The sequence below is a fragment of the Gopherus evgoodei genome, chromosome 15 (assembly GCF_007399415.2).
Source record: "Gopherus evgoodei ecotype Sinaloan lineage chromosome 15, rGopEvg1_v1.p, whole genome shotgun sequence".
In the NCBI taxonomy this organism is placed as follows: Eukaryota; Metazoa; Chordata; order Testudines; family Testudinidae; genus Gopherus; species Gopherus evgoodei.
Window position 1 is genome coordinate 28,705,717 of NC_044336.1, and position 20,854 is coordinate 28,726,570.

General features: G+C 60.6%; 1 protein-coding gene across 5 annotated transcripts in view; it reads left to right on the forward strand.

Annotated features, from left to right (window-relative positions):
• CYTH1 (cytohesin 1) overlaps window positions 1-18,096 on the forward strand; it is a 45,351-nt gene extending 27,255 nt beyond the window's left edge. For 4 of the 5 annotated variants that reach the window (XM_030534000.1, XM_030533998.1, XM_030533997.1 and 1 more), the window contains 12 exons: window positions 4,599-4,681; window positions 6,497-6,561; window positions 7,627-7,693; window positions 8,255-8,373; window positions 9,059-9,139; window positions 9,356-9,468; window positions 9,808-9,956; window positions 10,117-10,229; window positions 14,631-14,709; window positions 15,131-15,202; window positions 15,810-15,964; window positions 16,295-18,096. In XM_030534000.1, coding sequence (XP_030389860.1) covers window positions 7,634-7,693; window positions 8,255-8,373; window positions 9,059-9,139; window positions 9,356-9,468; window positions 9,808-9,956; window positions 10,117-10,229; window positions 14,631-14,709; window positions 15,131-15,202; window positions 15,810-15,964; window positions 16,295-16,373 — 1,020 coding nt within the window. In that variant the 5' untranslated portion in view covers window positions 4,599-4,681; window positions 6,497-6,561; window positions 7,627-7,633 and the 3' untranslated portion in view covers window positions 16,374-18,096. The remainder of the gene's footprint in view (window positions 1-4,598; window positions 4,682-6,496; window positions 6,562-7,626; window positions 7,694-8,254; window positions 8,374-9,058; window positions 9,140-9,355; window positions 9,469-9,807; window positions 9,957-10,116; window positions 10,230-14,630; window positions 14,710-15,130; window positions 15,203-15,809; window positions 15,965-16,294) is intronic. The other variant, XM_030533996.1, reaches the window with a different exon arrangement.
• The last annotated feature ends 2,758 nt before the right edge of the window (window positions 18,097-20,854 follow it).

Genomic DNA, 20,854 nt, shown 5'->3' on the forward strand with positions numbered 1-20,854 from the left:
GCTGAGCTGACCAGAGGAGACTAAAGGAGCTTGGCTTGTTCAGCCTAGCAGAGTGAAGGGGATCCGATTGCTCTCTCTAAACACGTTGGGGTAAACCCCAGAGAGGGCAGGGAGCTATTGACGCTAAGGACAATGCTGGGACCAGAACAGAGGGGGACAAACTATCCACGAATACTTTTAGGTAGAAAGTAGAAGACAGTTTCTAGCTGTTAGAGGAGGGAGGTTCTGGAACAGCCTCCTCATAGTAGTACTGGGGGCAAACAGCCTAAGTAGTTGGAAGTTGGTCTGGGTTGCATTTGAGAACTATTAGCTGGCATACAGTAATTGGATTGAAAGATGACTGCAGGTCTCAAAATGTAACTCTAAATGGGGAATCTCCATTGAGCAGGCATGTTCCTAGTGAGGACCCACAGGGATCAGTACATGATCCCATGTTATTTAACATTTGTATCCCTGACCTGAAAGAAATCCCAATATCCGCCTGGATAGTTTACAGATGACATAAACCTTTGGGGGGTGATAAATAATGAAGAAGACAGGACTCTGATTCAGAGCAATCTGGATCACTTGGTAGGCTGGGTGCGAGTAAACAGTAGGCATTTTCACATGGCTAAATGTAAATGTCTTCATCTAGGAACAAAGGATGCAGGCCATGCTTATGGGGATGGGAAGCAGTGACTGAAAAAGGCTAGGGGGTTGTGGTGGATGATCCACTGAACATGAGCTCCCAGTGTGACGCTGTAGCCAAAGGAGCAATGCGATCCTGGGATGCATGAATGGGAATCTCAGGTAGGAGCCGAGAGGCGACTTTAGCTCTATATTTGGCACTGGAATAAGATGTAGGTTTTTACCAGGGCAGGTAATTAATGATTGGAATGGTTTACAAGGGTTGTGGTGGATTCTCCCTCACTGGCAATTCGGATGGGATGTTCCTCCAGCAGCTCTGCTCTAGGCATTCTTTGGGGCAGGGTCTCACCTGTGTTAGACAGGAGGTCAGAGTAGATGGTCACAATGGTCCCATTGGCACTTGGAATCTATGGAGCTATGTGACAGCAGGGGCTGGACTTGACCGGAGGGTCCCACCAGCCCTGTGTTCTACAGTAAATGTTTGGGAGATTTTTCAAGGGGCTAGGGAACTGCAGAAACACGATTGAAATGATGACTCCAGTGGAATGCCTAGAGGAACATATGCAGCTGTTAAAGCAGTATGACAACTCGAAGAAAATTTTGCCTCTGAATCCACTAGAATTGTAAGGCAACAAGGTGGAGACACAAGGGCTGGGAGCGAGGACTGGCCCAGAGAAGTTGAAGGTAGGTTTCCTGCTCAGGCCTCAGGACAGGAGCAGTCAGTCACTGGAGTATCTATTGGGTTTCTGGGAAGTGGGCGGGCAAAGCCCACCCACTGCTAAAGGATCCTCCCCCAGCCTAAGGGGAGGACCCACAGAACCACAGACCCCACTGATTATAGGGGACAACTAATAAAAGAACAGGGACAGGAGTGCGGTCAAAGGGTCATAAGAGGGGAACCTGATGGGGACACCGAGCAGAGAACCTCAGACAGCGCCCACTGCTCCTTGAAGGCATCAAGGGAGCCAGCGGAAGCCACCCGCCCGGATTCGTGAACGGACCATGGAGGCAAGGAACTGAAGTCTGATGAGTGCTGCCAGAAGAACTGGGGGCCAGGAACTGCTGGTGCCTCTGCTGAGAGGCGCTGGCCTGTGTCAGCAACGGGAGGCCAGTGGAGGTTCGCCCTGTCCCCGGCACCTGGAAGGGTGCAGTCGGGGTTGTGGCTGGCTCCTCCGGGGGCCGCCCCTGCTTGGAGAGCACCTCGGCGTCCGGAGCCAGCGGGCCGGTCCCTGGGGAAGAGGGAGCCAGGCTCCGGCCAGCCGGGGGTTAACGCTGGGCCGGGCGGGGCTCGCATTGGTGGGGAGGCGCCGTGCCGCTGCCGCCGCGGGAGCCCAGGGCCGATGGGATGGGGTGAGCGGGGACCTGCCGGGCCCGGGGTGTCGGGGGCGGCGGGGACGCTGCTGAGGGTCCGGCCCCGGGATCCCTGGCCCGGGACAGCCCGTCGCTGCGCGGGGGCGGGACGCGCTCGGATAGGGGCTGAGCGGGTGGCGGAGGCGTTTACACGGAGTTCGGATCCTTGGGGCGGGGGACCGCCCCCTCCGATTCTCAGTCCTGGGCCCTGCCACGGTGCGGCTGGGCGGGTCTGAGCGGGGCTCGCTGCGCCGAGAGCCCTGATCCCGGGCGGGTTGGGGTACAGGGGACCCCAGGGGGGAACCCCGGGGTTGGCCTGGCACTTGCAGTGGGGCAGGGGCGCTCACACAGCACCACCTGTCAGCGGAGCCCCCGTGAGCCGCAGGGATGTGGTATCCTGCAAGGAGCTCCCCCAGCCCTCGGGGGTGTGTGGGGGGGTGGCCCCTGGGCATGCAGCACCTCGGCTTCTGCAGCTTGTTTTCCCAGAGCTCTGCACCGGCCAGCTGGGACGTGGGTGGGAGGTGGCTCCTGAGCCCAGCTGGTGGGTGCCTGCTGCAGAGATAGGAGCACCCCCTTGGGAGACTCCTGGGGCAGGAAGGGGGGTCTTTGCACAGCTCTCCCCTCTCTGCAGAGGGATCTGCTCTGAATGAGCTGGGCACTGGCACACTCATCCCACAAGTGGGGAGAGGCCCAGCCAGTTGTAATGCATGTGATTTGCTGGCTGAAATGGTAGCTTCCTGCAGGACTTGCCTGGTGCTCTGTCTTCGGGAGGCATAATGCTAGGGAACCTTATCTGCTGGCTAGGCAGGAACGGGAACCAGGATCCTGGGTTCTATTCTCAGCGCTGCTACTGACTTGTGAGGCCTTAGACACAGTCACTTTCCCCTCTGTGACTCAGTTTCCCAAACCGTGTGAGGGATAGTGGGGACTGGGATGGCACCGCCATGCTCCTTCTGCTCCACAAGCTGGGGGTGGGGTGGGATGGGATGGGGGCTAAGTGCAGGGGGAACTGAAATGCAGCCAGCTCTGGAGCTGAGGGCAGGGGAAATGGAGCAGGCAGCACCCAGGGGAGCCCCCTGCTCTTCTGGCAAGTTGTGCTGGGATCTGTGCCGTCTCCCTGGGCTGTGCTGCTGCTGGGAGCCCCATGGCTGGTACACTGAGCTGCCCTTGGGTGTTATTCCAGGTGTGAGAAATCCCTCCCCCTCTTTGCTGCTGAGGGGCACATGTCCCTGCAGCAGGAGGGCTGCACATGGGAAGTTACTTGACTTCATGGCATTTGTTGCTCTGCCCGGCCTCCCCCTGTGACCCCGGCTATCCCTTGAAGAGTTGTCTCCTTTGTATGCAGCAGATGCAGCATGTTCAGCTTTGGGCTCCTGCCCGCATGTTAAAAGCTGCAAAGCAACAAAAAGCAGCTTCTCTTGTTGTTTGGTTTGTCTATTCAGGCGGCACAATGGGCCCTTGTTGTGTCAGGAGCTCTATCTCCTCGCTGAGACAGACCCTGGGCTGGGCTCCCAGTTAATCTCTGCCAAGGGCAGGGTCCCTGTCCCCCTCCTTGGAGTGTTTTTGAAGGGGGTGGCTGTGTGGAGGGAGAGGGACCTTCTGCAGTGGCTGCTTTCTGGCTAAAAAGGTTTGAGTCAGTTCCCTGGTCTTGGCCTCCCATGGCCCTGTTGATTGTGGGGCGGGGGGGGGAAGAGTGGGGGATTAGCAAACTTGCCCTTTGCAGCCACTCTCCCTGTGTTTATGTGGCTGGTGGCAGGCCCTGGGCAGAGCTCACTGCTCTGTCCTGGGCTGCTGAATCAGCAGGAATCTGGCAGCGTCAAGCCAGGAGGGAGCTCCCCGCCGCCAGCACTGGCTTGTTGGGGAGGAGTGTGGAATGTGAAGGACACTCGCACTCCTCGGGTGGAGCTTCCAGCGTGCCCCGCCACCCCACTGTCTGGGGTCTGAAAAGGGCAGGGATCCCAAGGGAAGGGGCCGTGGCCCATGTATGCAAATAGGTGGGCCCTGCAGCCAGGAATAAGGGCCTGGATGAGCTGACATCCAGAGGACCCCTGCTCCTGCAGGCCCCTGTGAAAGGGGTGCTGTTACCCTTGCTGGTTTGTCCAGAAACTGCCTTCTGGGTGCAGGGGGCCGTGGCTGGGAGCAGAAGGTTGAGATTCTGGTCGGGTTGTTGGAGGCTCCTGAGGTGGGAATAGCCCCCAGACACGCTCTTTGGCTGAAGGCAGGTTTGAGGCCAGACCTGGCGTGTGGTGCTCACTCAGCTCTCCCTGTGGTCCAGCACGGCTGTTCTCTGCCTGCAGGTGCCAGAGCAGGGCCCTGGGAAGGCCAGCAGCAAAGCCAGATTCATCCCTGGAAAAGGGGTCAGGCAGTGCAGACCCCAAGCTGTAGTCAGGAGTCAGGCTGCTAGGGCAGAGTAGGTGGTGATAGCCCCTGGGAAGTGCTGCTTGCTAGGCAGGACTGACCTCCCCAGTTCTGTCCTGCTCCGAGACCGTGTGGGGCACAGATGGAGTCCAGATGCCTCAGCATAGCACAGCAGCATGGCCAGGGGAGCTCCCAGCTTGTGCAGCGCAGGGCTCGGGAGGGTGCATATGCCAGGCCTAACCGTCTCTCCTCTCCTCTTGCAGTCCCCAGCGACCTGACCCCAGAGGAGTGCCAGGAGCTGGAGAACATCCGTCGCCGCAAGCAGGAGCTACTGGCTGACATACAGGTGAGGAGGTGGGAGGCCAAGGGGTGGAAGGTGCTGGAGAGGAGCCCAGCTCTGCTCAGACCTGGAATCATCTGCAGGTGCCCTTTGTTCAGAGATGCGCTCTGAGCCAGGCCTGGCTGGAGCCCGGGACGCTTTCCCCGTCGGCATGTCGAGCTCTGCAGTTGGCCTGCTGTTCCTTTCCCCTTCCTGCCTCAGATGCTCTGTTCTCGGCAGCCCTTCTGGCCTCAGCACCGTCACCGCGGGAGAGGGACGAGTGTCACCGCACATCAGTGTGCAGGGCGTTCCTCTGCACTGCTGCTGCCCGGGGAAGAGGGATGGGAGAGAAATTGCTGAAGGGCTCAATTAGCCATCGTAGCGCCCTGTGCAAGCATCACCTCACTGTGGCCTTCCCCTGTTCTTGACTGGGCTTGTCAGGTCGCTGTGGCTTGTGGCAGTGCTGGGGATGCGCTCTCCCCTCTGGCCCTTGCTCCTCCCAGCCTGTAAGAAGGGCCCTGTCACCTTCCCCTCCAGCCTCAGCCCCGGGGCCCCTAGTCAGTGCTGTCAGGGAACGTTGCTCTCAAAGCCAGGCTGGCCGGCTGGGAGCAGCTCCCAGCTCGCGCACCATCCCCCTCCCCTCCGCTCCCCAGAGCAGCTCTTCCCCTGACGTTTCTGGGGCAGAGCATGGGGGCCAAAGGGAAGTAAGTCGAGGAGGCTGAAGCCAGTGTGCTGGGGGCAGAGTGGAGCAGGCCAGGAGCCAGCCGTGGCTGTGCCCCCCATTGGCAGTGCACGATGCTATCTCTCCCAGAGATGCCCCCTTCTCCCTACAGCTGGGGGCTGGGTGGGGGCCAGTCCTTGGGTTGGTTGCACTGATCTCATGGGGTGCCCTGGCACTGGAGGCTGCTGCTGCCCCCTCCCTGGCAGGGCCCCTTTCCCAGTCTGTTCTCCTCTCTTAGGAGATGCTGGGCTTTTGGGTTTCTTGCTTTTTCCGTATTTCACATTTGGTGCCTTTTCTGATGACCTGTGACTCCTCCTGAGGGCCCAGGTGCTGGCTGCGTCCTGTGTGCAGCCAGGGGGCGATTGGGGGCCACTGAGCCAGGTCTTTGCTCCATGGAGTTCCGGTTGCTGAGTGGGGTGCTGGGGCCCATCTGGGACACTCGTCAATCATGTTAGTGATTAAGGCAGCAGAGTCTTAATTATCGCCATATGCTGGGCATGAACTAAAAGGATTAGAGCGTAATTACGTTAACCTCTGGGCCTCTTCCTTCCTGTTGGAGCAGAGCGCCTTGGTGCTGCTTGGAGATTAGCGCCCACAGCACTGCCGGCTCCCCGTTTGTTAGCTGAGCGCTGCCACCAGCTTGCTGGGTTGCAGCACTGCACTTCAGGAAGGGGCTTGCTGGGGTCTCCGGGCTGCTCTGGGCTTGGCACTCACCCCAGCTGGCCCTCTTTGGGGAGGGTCAAGGCTGCCCTCCTGTCTGGGTGGGGTGTTCCTGGCCTGGCTGGCACAGTTAACCTTGGGCTGTATCTGGCATGGTCTGTGTCCCTTGCCTGTCTGTCTGGGCTTGTCCTGGCAGAACAATGCAGAGCCTGGTTCCGGGTGCACCACCCCAGGGAGTGCTGGCCCTGGCTTGGAGCAGGGGCCCAGGCTTCAGGACTCCTGGGTCCTATTGCTGGGTGTGTGACCATGGACAGGTCATTCCCCTCCCTGGAGCTTGGGAGAGTGGGTGAGTTATGGGGTGTGAGCTCCTGGATTGAGGGAGCTGGGGGAGGTGGTGAGCCCCCCATGCCATGGTGAGAGGACCTTGCTCCCCACTCACCATGTGTGTCTGTCTCTCTTAGCGGCTGAGAGATGAGATAGCAGAAGTGACCAATGAGATTGAGAACCTGGGATCCACGGAAGAAAGGTGAGTCCTGCCTCTGACCCGGTTGGCTGAGCGAGAGGGTGAGCAGCCACGTTTGGCTGAGCAGAGTGGCATCTAGCTCCCTGGCACTGTGCAGCCTGCCCCTGAGCCGCGGGCTGTTCCTGGGGCCCAGTCCCTGCAGGGGGAAGCAAGGCCCCAGAGGAGCCTGAGCACCGGCAGCCTTAGCTGTGCCTAGTGGGTGTGGGGATGAGCTGGGAGTTTCTCAGGCTCTCGGCCCAGCGTAACTCCAGTTTGGCTGCCGGCTGAGGGGGGGTGTAGGCTAAGGAGGCCACAGTCCCATGAGCGCCGGCGCGGTCTGGAATTCCCAGGCAGCCTCTTATTCCTTAATGCGGTAACGGGATCTCTGGCCTGATCCGCTACTCCAAATGGCCCTGTTTTTCCACGGCCCAGCCCCTCCGTCTGGCCTTGGAGACTGTCTGCCTTTGTTATTCTGAGCTGGTGCAGGCGGTGCCAGCGCGGGATTAGGGAGCCCTGATGGCCAATGGAAACTGACTTGCAGTGTCATTTCCAATCACCCTCACATCAGGGTTCCCCTCCCCCTAGAGTCACACCGTGCGAAGCTGCAGCCTGCTGGGCCAGAGCTCCCAGGCCTTCAAGTCCCCATCCATCCTCAAAAGCAGCGTGCGGGGCCAGACAGGAGCAGCCTCCTGTGCACTTAGTCTGCACAAAGCCCTTTCTGGTCCCCAGGCTGTGCCTGCACTGGGCCCAGGGCAGGCATGCCAGCTCTTCGGGGCAGGGCCTGCCTCCTGGTTTTCCTGGCATGCGGTGGGATCCTTTAACAACAAGGGGCTGAGGGCTCTGAGAACTTCCCCCCAAAACAGCTCTTTAAAATGGCCTGGTGTCCTGGGCTCTGGCTCGTGCCGTGTTCAGGGGCTGCAGCCTCCAGACCCAGGCGCAGAGAGCAGGGGGTTCCTACTTAGCCCGGGTGGGGCTCACATGGGTCTCTCTGGGGTTGAGAAGAGGCCGCAGTCTGGCACAGGGAGTCTGCTCTGGTTGCAGAACACCTGGTTGCTCCTGGAGTTCAGAGCTGGCCTTTGTGCATTATAGGAAAACCATGCAGAGGAACAAGCAGGTGGCAATGGGCAGGAAGAAGTTCAACATGGACCCCAAAAAGGTAAGGGCAGTGCCTCAGGGGCGGGGCTGCAGGCAGAGACGCAGAGCTGCAATCACAGCTCCAGGGGAAGGTGGTGGTTCCTGCCCCGTTCAGCCAGTGGTCCAGGCACTGCAATGCAGCCTCCCCAGGTCGCTGGGACGGACGTTCCAGGCCATGCTCCATGTTGGGATTTGGGGGTACCATGTGCTGGACAGAATGGAAGGGCCTGGGGATGGGGGGCTCCATCCACAGAGGCGGCTTCTCACTGTTGCATTGCTTCTGTCTCTGGGGTCCCCTTCCCATCACTCTTACCTAGAACCCCCATCCCATGGGGGTTGGAGCACTGCTGGATTCCTGGGCTCCCTTGGGAGGATGGCTTAGGGGTCTATGGCAGGGGGCAGCCTCCTGTGCCCAGAGGGTGCCTGACGGTTGCTCCCAGCAAGGGCTCCCTGTGCTGGGCTGGTGATGGGGATGCTGAGGAGCCTCCTGTCCCTCCTGGCATGGGCTCAGCTGTGCCCCTCGAGGCAGTGCTTCTCAGTGCTGAGAGCTGGCGTCACAGACCTTGTTCTCCCGCCTTCCCAGGGGATCCAGTTCCTGATTGAGAATGACCTGCTGAAGAACACCTGTGAGGACATCGCCCAGTTCCTCTACAAGGGGGAGGGGCTCAACAAGACAGCCATTGGTGACTACCTGGGAGAGAGGTACCTGCTGCTGGCCAGGGTGGTGGCATCTGTGGCCAGGGCATCAGTTGATCACTGCAGGGGGCAGGGAGGAATCTCCTCTTGGTGCCTTATAGGACGGGCCCACTAGCCTGGGCTAAGGTGCCAAGAATTGGCTGCTGCCAGGGCAAGGACATGGGGCTGGCAGTTCCCATCTGCCTGCAGGTCCTGTGGCTGTGGCAGCAGTGGGAGGGGCGTGTGGTGGTTGCTGGAGCGGAGGGCGTGCAGGGGTGAAGGCAGCGCAGGTGTCCCACTGGCGTCCCCTAGCGCTTCACAGAGGTGGCAGGGCCCCACTCCAGACCCAGCCTGTACCACATATGGTCAGGGGGGCGGAGGAGACAGTGCAGCTACCAGGCCTCAGAAATGAGCAGCTTGTGCCAATGCCCATAACCTGCTCCCTGGCTTGGTGCTGGGCTCCAGGGTCGGCAGGCATGGGCAGCCCTCAAGACTTATGGGAGGCCTGGGGGTGGGGCTGTACCTGTGTCTAGGGCTGGGCCAGGCATGGGGCAGGGCTGCCCCCCAGGGGTGAGGATGCTACTGCAGCCCCCGACCCTGGGGAAGGCTGAGTGTCTGTCACAGGTGCAGGGGGCTGGGTGGGGCAGAGTGCGACCTGGGGGTATGGTGCAGCCATGACTGGGGCCCCTGGGCTCTGCCTTTGTCCCGGCAGAGACGAGTTTAACATCCAGGTCCTGCACGCCTTCGTGGAGCTGCACGAATTCACTGACCTCAACCTGGTGCAAGCCCTGCGGTGAGTGTGTGCGCGGGGGGCTGAGCTGTCTCCTTGGGCACCTCTCTCCCCATCCCCATGCACATGGGTGAGCCCTGGCGGGGTGCCCAGGGTGCTCTGGCAGGGACTGGTCTGATGGGGATTGTCCCCTGCCCTTGTGGGGTGTCAGCCCGAGATAGTGGGGGAGGGACTCCGAGGCCATGTGCCCCATCCCTGATACCCACCCCCGTCCCGCAGGCAGTTCCTGTGGAGTTTCCGCCTGCCGGGCGAGGCGCAGAAGATCGATCGGATGATGGAGGCGTTTGCCCAGCGGTACTGTCAATGCAATCCCGGCGTCTTTCAGTCCACAGGTACCAGCACTCCCCACGGGGCAGGGGCACTCTGACGGACGGGCCTCAGGCTGCCCCAGAATGCCTCGTTGCGAAGCCAACTCCAAACCCAGAGGCCCCTGGAGAGAGCCGGAGAGGTCTGCCTGATCCTTGGCTCTGAACCCCCACATGCTGCTGGGGCATGGGGTCTGCATTTCTCTGGGGGCCCAGGAAGGGAGTGGAGGCCCGGTGTGGCGGTGTCTGCCAGGAATGAGCCTGGGGACTGCTTTGTGCAGGGTGCTCCCAGCCTAGCCTCTCTGCCCTTCACCATGTGCCTGGCCTGCCCAGGGCCCAGCTGACCTGCCTCTCTCTGCCCTGCAGACACCTGCTACGTCCTCTCCTTCGCCATCATCATGCTGAACACCAGCCTGCACAACCCCAACGTCAAGGACAAGCCCACGGTGGAGCGTTTCATTGCCATGAACCGCGGCATCAACGACGGGGGCGACCTGCCGGAGGAGCTGCTCAGGGTGAGGGCACAGGCAGGCAGGGGGTACTGCCTTGGCTGGCATCTGGGGCTGGGGCTCACTCTGCTGCCCGGCCTGGGGCTCGCTGGCCCCAGGCTCTGCTCCCTTGGCTCAGGGGAGCTGCGCCCTGGATTTGACCCTTGTGTGCTTCTCTCTGTGCCAGAATCTCTACGAGAGTATAAAGAACGAGCCCTTCAAAATCCCTGAGGACGACGGCAATGACCTCACCCACACCTTCTTCAACCCTGACCGCGAGGGCTGGCTGCTGAAACTCGGTGAGTGCTTTGCCCCGGGAGCCGAGCGTGGCCACAGGAATGTGCCTGCAGCCTCTCGACCCCCTGCTCAGGGGCGCTAGCGATGGGCAGTGAGCTCCGTGGCTCAGCCTGCAGCGAAAGCTGCATGTCCTGGCCCCAGCTCTGCAGCCTCCCCAAGGCACTTTCCCCGGTAATGGAGCCTCAGTCGGTCCCACCTTGCCCTCAGTGGCACTGTGCAACCCTGCTGGCCTTCAGCAAGGCTGGCCAGTCTCCCTGGGAATCCAGCCTCACTTTCTGGTGACTGTGTGGAATGGGATGGGGTGGACCTGGGGGTGCAACGCTGGCAGGCAGGGAAGGTCCTGTGGTCAGTAGTGCTGGGAGGAAGGGGAAGGGAAAGTGGTGGGGGGAGCATCCCAGGAATCATGGTGTCAGCAGTGTGGGAGGGATGGGGGACGGTTCCAGGGGCTGTGGTGCTTGGAGAGGGCTGGGGGACAGACGGCCCTGGGGGCTGTGATGCTCAGGGAGGGATTGGGGGGACAGTCCCAGGGGCTGTGATGCTCAGGGAGGGATTGGGGGGACAGTTCTGGGGGCTGTGGTGCTCGGGGAGGGCTGGGGGACGGTCCCGGGGGCAGCAATGCTTGGGGGGGTGAAAGTTCTGGGGACTGCAATGCTGGGGGGAGGGGATGGGGGGGGAGGTTCCTGGGGGCCGTGGTCCTGAGAGGGGGAGAGCTGTGGGAGGTCTGGGGGTCTGCGGTACCGGCAGGGAGGGACTGGTTGGGGGCTGGTGACGGCTCCCAGGATCTTGGCTACATCCTGCTGGAGTGTCTCCCGCCACACTCACTCAAAGGCGAACTGCGGGCTGCCCCAGGCTGAATGCATCTCCTCCATGCCACAGCCTGGTTCCTGGCACACCCTCCCCAGAGCATCATCACCTTGCACATCCTGGCTCCACATGCAGGCAACATGCATGGCATCCCTGCGCCCCGGCTGCAGCTCCCCACAGCACCAGCAGCCCCTCCCCAGCTGCGCGGCCACCCCGGCTCATGGGTTTCTTTGTTTCAGTAGCTATGTTGGGGTTTTCTTGTCTGTGCCCCGGTCGAGAGCTGGGGCTGCAGAGACCCGACAGGCCCTGGCAGGAGCTGACTCCATCTGGAGGCTTTTCCCTGGGGCTCTTGCTGTGGTTTGGACTGTACCCTCTCACGTCTCTCTGCCTTGTGCCAGCCCCGTCGGTAGCAGGAGAGGGTCTGCCACTCACACAGGACGTGCCTAGAGCAGGGGTACCCAGCCTGCCCTCGGGCCCTCCTGGTCACCTGCACAAGCCTGGGCTGGGGCGCTGAGAGGGATCCCCTCCCACTCTCCAGAGTTTCTCAGCCTGTTGCGATGGGATGTGGGGCCTGGCTCAGGGATGGGTGAAGGGCCACATCCCCACATGGGCTCTCCATAGACAGCAGCAGGGTAGCTCGGCCACAAGCACTGGCGTTGGTATCATGTCCCTGACGCTGATCTCAGGCCATCTACCCGTCATTCTGAGTTCTAAACCCACTGGCCTCCAGCTGCTGGGTGCTCTGCAGCAAACTGGCTACAGGACAGGGAAAGGGCCCTGCCTGCCGAGCGACTCACTGGGTCAGTGGGCCCCAAACAAACCCCTGTCTAGGCCCAGCAGTCCCAAGCGCTGGCTGTTTGCAGCTGGGGTGCTGCCTGCCGCTCTGCCCATGCAGGGCTGTGAACCAGCAGAGCTCCTTGGCTCTGTATCCCAGGGAGCGAATCCCAGAGCCCGTGAGCCAGGCGCCCGCTGGCCGTGCTGGGCATCTGCCTGGCTGCAGGTAGCATTCCTATTTGCCAGGACAGTGCACACCAGCCCGGTCCCCCCTGGCCAGTTCCATGGCACCTGTCCCCACTGCTCTAGCAGCACCCCCTCCTGGCCAACACGAACGTGCAGCGCTGGCTGCACCAGGGCGAGGGCGGGTTTAATTTCTTTGTTTTAATTTTCTTTTCTCCCTCATTTGTATGTTTCCATGATTTTGGCTCTTCCCTTCCTTGCCCCAAACTCCAGGAGGTACGTACCCCCCTCCCTCCTGCAACCCCCCTCCCTCGCTCTGCTCTGGCTGCTGGGGCTTCCTCCATTTCTTTTCTTTTTGGTTTGAATTGCTGGTGATACACTCGCTGCTGCTGCTAACTGACCGCAGTCCCTGGGGAGCTCGCTTCCGGAGGGACTAGCCCTCACGCTCTGCATCCTGGGCTGAGGGCATGGAGTCGTCCGCCTCGGGACCTGCGTGACCTCTGGGAGCCCCTCTCCTTGCTTGGCTGGGCAGTGGCAGTGGCCCTCCATAACTCAAACCCCGTCAGCCCCTCCTGAGTCTGCAGGTCTGAGCTCAGCCCCTGGGGAGGGAGCTGTGGAAATGGTGACAGCACCCTGGTGGAGCCCCAGCGTCTCTGTGCTCACATGCCAGCTCCCTTTTGAGTGACATGTTGGGAGATGTTTGGGGTGGCTCAGCGCATCCTGCAGCATGTGAGGGGGCAGCTGCTCCAGCCCTGTGTCCACACCTCTTGCACTGGCTTGGCTTTGGGGTGCCCCTCTCACTGTGTGCTCTTGTCCTCAGAGCCAGTGCAGTGCCCCCCGCTGCAAGTGGCAAAGGGAAGTCATTTCCAGGGCTCTAGTTTCAGCTGGGAAATTGAATCCCCCTTTTCCTGGACCAGCCGTGCGGATTGTGGGGAGCCTGCGGAGCAGCTCTCAGCCTGCTGCCAGCAGGGCTCAGGACCCTTGGTGCGTGTGGGAGGGGAGCCCATGAGTTCCCTGGGCACTGTCCCAGGTGCTGACTGGAACTGTCTGCTTGTGTTGTCTCCGCTGTGAGTCCAGGGTCTGTGTGCGGGGCTGGGCAGCGTCTGCTCCTGGGGGTGGCTGGAAGGGTCACCTGCTGTCTGTGAGCAGAGCTGCCTCCTCCACTCCTCCCAGAATCAGCGCCCGCTTCCTCGAGCCGGTGGAGAGCTGGGCAGCTTTGCCATCGCTGCCCAGTGCTGGCCAAGGGGGAACCCAACACCCACGATCAGCTAGGGAGTCCTTGCCACGCAGGCTGCCCAGGCATGAGAGGCTGGGCCAGGCCTCCACCCCCAAGAGCCCCAGCAGCTTCAGCTGAAGGGCACTCAAGGGCTCGCATGGGTGTTTGGGGCCCCAAGTGCTCTGCGTCTCTGTGCAGACTTGGCAGTTGTGGACCCGTTCCTCACCCACTGGCTCCTAGACAGATGCAGCCATCCTACTCCTTGCCTCTAGCCTCATCTCCTCACCAAGCCAGTGACGTCAGAGGCCCTGGCTCAACCCTGGCAGGTGAAGTCTTCTCAGCTCCCCCTAAAGCCCCGGATTTCCTGGACCAGAAGCCCAGGCTGGCCGTGCCCAGGGCTGCTGGGCCTGGCCCAACAGTGACTTCGCTCTCCATCTAAACAGCCCTCAGCAGCAGCGTCGAGCCTCTCCAAAAGACTGGCTGGCTTGGGGTGGGATATGATCCAGGGCCTTTCCCCCGGGGTGCTGGGTCCAATCCAGCCCCCGTCAGCAGTGAATGCCAGCTCTTGGTGGGCAGAGGGGAGTGGTGTGCAGTTCCTAGCAAGGCACCTGTCTGTCACAAAGCACCCCAGGCTGGCCCCACATGGCCCCCTCGCCTTGGGGGCTGAGCTCCATCTCACCCGCTCCAGGGCACCTTGGCAGGAGCAGCTCGCCCTGTTGCTATGAGGGCGTTTGCTCTCCAGGGTGTCGGCACCTTCCACAATGGGTCATTCCTGCCCTGACTGAACGGGGCTGGGTCCCCGAGGAGATAGACTGTCCACCCCAACCTTGACTCAGGAGTGGGGGTTCCCCTGGGCCTGGCTCTCCTGGCATGTCGGCTGACCCCGGGTTCAGGGGTGGAGCTGTTCCTGGAGCTGTGCGGAGCTGCACATTTAATTTCAGGGTGAGTTTCTGGAGTGAAACATCCACGAACCCAAATTCCAGAAACCCTGGGCTGCTGCATTCCGACGGGCCTGAAAACCCCAGAAACAGGGCCAGCGTGGGCCACTCCATGTCAGCGCCATATAGAAACAAGTCCTCAGTGCGGTGCGTCTCCGAACCGTCTGGCTGTCAGATCAGCCCTTCCCCCCAGCTCCAGCTTCTCGATCTGCTTCTCACTGCCGCCCGCGTCCAGCCACCGTGGCTTTGTGCTGCCTGTTCTGCTGCGCTGGCCCCATGCAGTCACCGAGTGGGGCTGGCTCCTGCTGCTTGTGCCCTCGCTCTGCGCGCCGCTTGTTTGTTCTGTTTGTTCTTGTCCGTGGGCTCTAGCTCTGCCGTAGCCTAGATGTGCCTGTGAGCCGGACCTCCACCCAGGGCAGACGTGCTCCGTGCTCGGGGGCCTGGGCTTGGGGGTGAGTGTCATGTCAACTGTGCCTCTCTTTACTTGGCAGGGGGCAGGGTGAAGACGTGGAAGAGACGCTGGTTCATTCTGACCGACAATTGCCTTTACTACTTCGAGTACACAACGGTGAGTGCTCCCCCAACCTGTGCAGAGTCATGGAGCGCCGCTGGTGCTGGGGAGAGGAGCTGGGAGAGGCTGCGAGTGCCAGGCCCGAGCTGGATGTATTTAGCAGGAATGTTCCTAGCCCTGGGGCTGTGGGAGACAGTGGGGCTCCACTTAGCTGCCCTGGGGTGCTCCACCCTAGTAATGGGTAGCTGCACCCCCAGAACTGAGGGGTTCACTAGTAATGGCACAAAGCGGGGGAATTTTTAGATGGCTGGCTAAGGCTATGGGGCAACCAACTTCCTCCCCTCGCAGCCCTGCTCCTGGGGGGCAGCCAGTGGCTGGCCAGGGCCGGAGTCTTGCCCTGGGAGGAGCAGATCTGGATGTCAGTGGGCCCCCACAGCTCTGTGGCTAATGTCTTCCCTCTCTGCTTGGCCTCCTGCAGGATAAGGAGCCTCGTGGCATCATCCCCTTGGAGAACCTGAGCATCCGTGAGGTGGAGGACTCCAAAAAGCCTGTGAGTCTCTGCACGGCCCCTGCCCGTGGCGGGAGGGGGAATCTCTAGCTGGGAAGTTTCTCCTTACTGGGCTGTGTGCATCTCTCCAGCAGAAGCCCCTGCGGTCTCTGTGTTTGGGGGATGTAGTGTGAATGTCGGCCTGGGCCTCACTGGGCAAGGAGAGAGCCTGGGGCTGCAGCATTCTCCTCATGACCAGGCACATGGGGTAGGGCTGTTGCCCCTATAGTGGGGGAAGCTGGCATCAGGGCAGCATTGGTGTTGCTTATTCAGACCTGCTCGCTGCTTTGGCCCCAGATGACAAATCCTTCCCTGGCAGAGGATGGGCCGTGCCCGCCCTGTCTCCAGCACCCGGCTCTGTGGCAGGCTGCTGGACTGCCACAGCTGCAGTATACTGATTGCAATAGAAGCATTTCTTGTTGCACACCTAGTATTTCACCCAAGGGGGTGACATTCCTAGGCCTTAACTGGACGGGAGGGCGTGTGTGACTCCCAGGCCTTCCCTCTACCCTGCTCCTCCGCAGGCATGGCCCTAGGACCCCTGAGTGGCCGGGGCAGGTCCCATGTGCTTGACTGGAGGCTGCTGCTAAAGATTCTCCTTCCTTCTTAGAACTGCTTTGAGCTTTACATCCCGGACAACAAAGACCAAGTGATCAAGGCCTGTAAGACAGAGGCAGATGGGCGGGTGGTGGAGGGGAACCACACAGTGTATCGCATCTCGGCCCCCACGCCCGAGGAGAAGGAAGAGTGGATGAAATGCATCAAGTGAGTGGTGCTGCCTCCCTCACCCCATGGCAGGGGGATACTGCCTGGGCACTGGGCCAGGTTCTCTGGGCTGCCCCTGCAGAGGGAGGGTGCTGCACTGGCCGGGCCGTGATACCCGGGTGACCCACATGCATTCTCCCAAGAGCTGCCCAAGGTTACCCAGAGTCTGGGGCAGAGCCTAGATCTCCTGGATCCTGGTCAGTTCCTTTGCTGCCAGGCCACACTTCCCCCCTGGGGTAGCAACTCCTAGGTCGAGCTGGGGACAGGAATGACCTGGGATTTCCCTGGTCTCTTGGGTGTCTCATTTACATGTCCTTTCTCCCTGCCCAGGGCAGCGATCAGCAGGGACCCCTTCTATGAGATGCTGGCGGCGAGGAAGAAGAAAGTGTCCTCCTTGAAGAGACATTAGCAGCCTGGGCCAGCCAAGTGAGGTCGGCATTCCCAGGCAGCGAGAGGCTCCCCTCCCCTGGAGATGGAGAGAGCAGGTTGCCAGGCAAGGGCCTCTCCTGCAGCCCAGCACAGCCTGAGTTTCCAGGGACTAGCTTCAGCTTTTGCAATTTCTTTACCATTGGGGGGTGGGCAGGAGTTTGGGGGGGACTGGGAGGGTCCTAGGGCCACAGTGAAGAGCCTGCAGCTACGGTCGTCGTCAGCAAAGCAGCCTCCTTGCGAGATGAGCAGGAGTTTGGGGCTGGCATCTCCCTTCTGGGCTCCCTTTCCAGGAAGCCATCTTCAGGCCCTAGCCCAGGTCCGGCTGGCCTAGGGGGAGTGAGAGACGTCACCTTCAAGGAGGATTTGTCAGCGATGCGTCTGCCCCAGCTGGAGCCCTGAGGCCAGCAGCCAGGGGCTGGGGCGGGAAGTGTCGGGCGTGATCTCTGCGGGGGGTCGATGTATATGGGGGCAGAGGCACCTGTACACACCTGTGGAGAGGGGCAGGGTGGATGTGGTGGGAGCTCTGGGGCCACCTCCTGCTCGACTGCTGTCTGCCCATGTGTACTATACCCCGGCCCCTGGGGAGGGAGCTGCGGTGTCTTGGCATGGCCCCCAGGGCGGGGGCAGACTGGGTTGAGCTGGGCACTTGTTTGGAAGCACTTTGGGCATGTTCCGTCTGTCACTGCTCAGTCAGTGCTGGGCTGTTCAGCAGCAGGCGTTTTGCTTGCAAGGGGGTGGAATCGCTGCGTGGGGAGGGGAGGAGGCACTTGGGTGTGAACACGATGCAAGCCAAGGGGAGCCCCTGTGCCTTGCCAACCCACCTACCCTCGTTCTAGAGGGCACCAGTCTGTCCTGGGCTCCTTGGAGAGCCCAGTGAGTTCTGGGACGCACGGGGAAGCTGGGCTCGTTAGAGATGGGAGCAGACAGGCACAGAGGTTCTGGGAAGGGGAGGCCAAGGGTCTGAAAACTATCATGGTGCCCTTATGTAGCCATAGCTTCCACAGATGCCCAGTGCCGAGCTGCCAGAAGGAACCCTGCTGCTCTGGCCTTCCTCTGGATCAGCCTATTCCTGGAGCTGGCAACACTGGGCCTCGTGGGCTGTGAGCAGAGCTCAGGGAGCACCCAAAGGGCTCAGCGACATCCCAGGCACCCTGGAGCAGCAGGGCTGAATTCGCCCAGGTGTCATGAGAGGGGATGGCACAGCTTCCTGCAGAGGGAACTCCCCAGCCTCCAGGCAGGGAGGGGTCGGGCTGGTGAGGGTGTCCCAGGTCCTGCTGCTAGCACAAGCTGGGGTTTGGGAATGAGGGGGCTGTGAAACCCATGGGAAGGAGGATGAGTGTCCTGAGAAGGGCTGGAACCTGCCTGGAAGGCAGCTGCTCCTAGGGGCTGAAGGAGAGGTCAGTCTTGGGCACAGAGTTCCTCTGGAAGCTGCCCCAGCCTGCGTGGCCCCCTGGCCCTGAGGCACTGGGTCTGGAGAGAGGCACCCACAGCAGTATTAGTCTATTTATCAGAGGTGTAAATATTCTGTATAGTTTTCTCCTTTAAGGTTATTTTGTATTTGTTGAAGTTCTGTGCAGAGGCCTCTCTGGCAGGGCAGGAAGTGTTTCAGGGTTTTTTAGTCTGATTCTAACTCTTTGGTTTTTTGCCACGGCTGTAAACTAGCGCTGAGGATCTGCAGCAAATAAACGTCAAACCTCCGCTCAGCCTCCTGCTCGTGTCTTGCCTGTTCTCTCCGGTCTCGGCTGCATGGGGGGGCTCACACCACAACCTGTGCTGAAGGAGAGTCGCTCCCTGCCCCAGTGCTCGGCGGCAAGTCGGGCCCATCCGCAGCCATGTTGGGGGATCTGTGGCCCGCAGGACCCAGTGGGAGCTCTCGGCACTGTCATGAGTCACACCCCATGGGGAGCTGCGCACCCCTCCATTCTGGCCTAGGGAATAAGTTGGAGCCAAATCAGACAATCTGGCCTGGCACTGCAGAGCGCTGGCTAGGCAGTGTGCTCGGGGCATCCCTGTGGAATGGGGTGGTCCTGGAGTTTCAAATCTTTCACCTGCAGCCTACTCCTCTCCCAGGCCTGGAGGACTGGTCCCTGAACTGCTGGGCTAGCTCGGTCCATCCCTCTCTTGCCCTGTGCTCTTACTGGGCCTTGAGGTTTCTGCTCTTGGCCTGAAACACCCAAACTGTGCATGCTGCATATGGCCAGTGAGATCTGGCCCCACCGGCATCTCTGCAGTGACCCCCGCGCCTGTCTTTGCTCTGCACGCTGGCTCTACTGCCGCTCAGGGAAGGGGCGAGCAACTTGGTCATTCAGTTTGGGGCCGTTTTCTCCTATAGCCCCCGCTCTTCCCTCGGGGAAATGGCTTTGCCTCTGGCAGGACTCTGCCTGGGGAAGGGGTAGTGTTAGCCCTGCTGTGCCACTGTCCTGCCCCCAGTGGCCCTGGAGCATGGCACAGTCCATGGGTAGGGTTCGACTGGGAAGGGAAAATGGCCAAGCCCTACAGGCAGGATGCAATGTTAAACAAGTGAGGCACCAGGCTCCAAGCGAGAGCTGTGAACGCAGTGGGAGCCAGCGGGTTCCACCTCTGTCTCAATGATGCTGCCTGGCTGCAGCAACAGTCTTCAGCCACCCCCTGAGGGTCCTGGGGATCTGCCAAGGGCCCCTGCCCTCCAGTTATCTGGGCCATCAGCGGTTCCAGCCCTGCGGCTTTCGGTGGCTGTGATGGGCACAGGCCTTGGGGATCCCTCAGTTAAACCTGCCCAGTCGAATCTAGGGCTCAATCTGCTCTGGTGAAATCCTGACACACTTGGCGGCCATTTAGGGGTGGGGTGTTGGTTGCTCATGGGGCAAAGGCTTCCCAGCTCTCGTGCTACTGCGCCTGCTTCCTGGTGGCTTGTAGGGTATCACTGAAAGGCAGTTCGTAACCCAGCTGAGGTGTCCCGGGGGCCTGGATTGCTGCTTTCATGCCCCAGGTGAGAACACGTGTGACAGAGGGGAGCAAAGTCACTGGTGCCCATCACTGACGCCCCCTTGCCCTACCTCAACTCTTCACCCCTAGACTTCTCTCACAAGCACCTCCCCTTGCCCTCCCAAGTTAGGCGTGGCTGCGCTGCCTGCTGGTGAGGGCTGGGCAGGGGTGCCAGTGACGGAGAACTAGCTGTCTCCAGGAACTGGGCGAGTTAGGAAACATGCCTGTCACTCCACCTTCCCCCTGCCCTGGTGCAGGCTGCAATAGGCTTAAGTCCATAAAGGTGCTCATGTAGCAAGCTAGGGAGTGTCCTCTAGCTGCAGGGGGCCCGGTCCTGGAGCCGTACTCTGCATCCCCGTTCTCACAGAGCTGGAGATGCAGCTGGGGCCTGGCCGCCTGCCCAGAGAAATTAGAACTGTTGCCACGGCACCTGGTGCTGATACACAGCTGCAAATGGCCCACATTTGTCAGGCCTGGTTAGATCAGTTACTTAGTGGGGTCCCAGGGCTTCCATGGGCTGAGATGGAAACTCTCTACACCTGGGGAGTTACAGCACTGGGGTTGATGCCACAGTCCCTGCGGGGGAACCTACTGGCTGACCGAAGCCCTATGTTCTTCGAGTGCTTGCTCACATCCATTCCCGTTCAGCGTGTGCGTGCTGGGTGCACAGTCGTCGTAAAGTTTTTCCCCTAGCAGCGCACACCTGACTGGAATGGACATGAGAGACACATCTCAAAGAACAGGCACGAGAACGCGAGTAACCGTTTTCTCAGCCTGACGCATGTCCGTCTGTGACGAGATAACTGTGGAATGACATGTCTAATGAATTCCAGAAGGACAGGGAAGGAGCTAGGGGTCAGTGGGAAGAATCCTGTGGGCTTTCAGGACAACTGGAGAATAAGAACAGCCTGATTTTCCCACTCACTCCTGCCCCCCCTAAAAATCGCCATTTAGTCACACAGGATACAGGGATGAAGCAAACCTTGGTTGGGATGGCAGCACTTCCTCTGCCTGCAGCACCAAATGGAAACTCGGGGCCTGACTTCAGGAGGCTGCAGGACGCTGCTCTGACCAGAGCCCTACTGACTGTGGCCAAAAGCACTTTGCAGGTTTTCCAATTTTTACCAAAGTCAGCAGGGTTCTGGCCAGAGGGGGCTTGGGACAGCCAGGTGTGCAGCTCCCTAGCTGGAAGAGGCTACTGAGGGCCATGGATGCCATGTGAAATGCCCGCAGTATGCCTGGCCTCAGGTTGGTGACCTGGCAGAGGATCTGTTCCCACAAGTAGTCTCATTTCAGCCCCTCTCATCCCTACAGCCTAAGCCTGTAGGTGTCAGGAAAGCCCCACTCCCAAGTGCAGGGAAGGCAGGCGCATCCTGCGGCAGGAGCCGTGGGTTGTGAGTCCAGATCTGTCTGTTTTCTGCCTTCTCTGCAGGCCCCGGAGACGACAGCCCCCAAGGTCATTCAAAGCAACACCCCTTGTTTCAGCCCTAGAGGGAA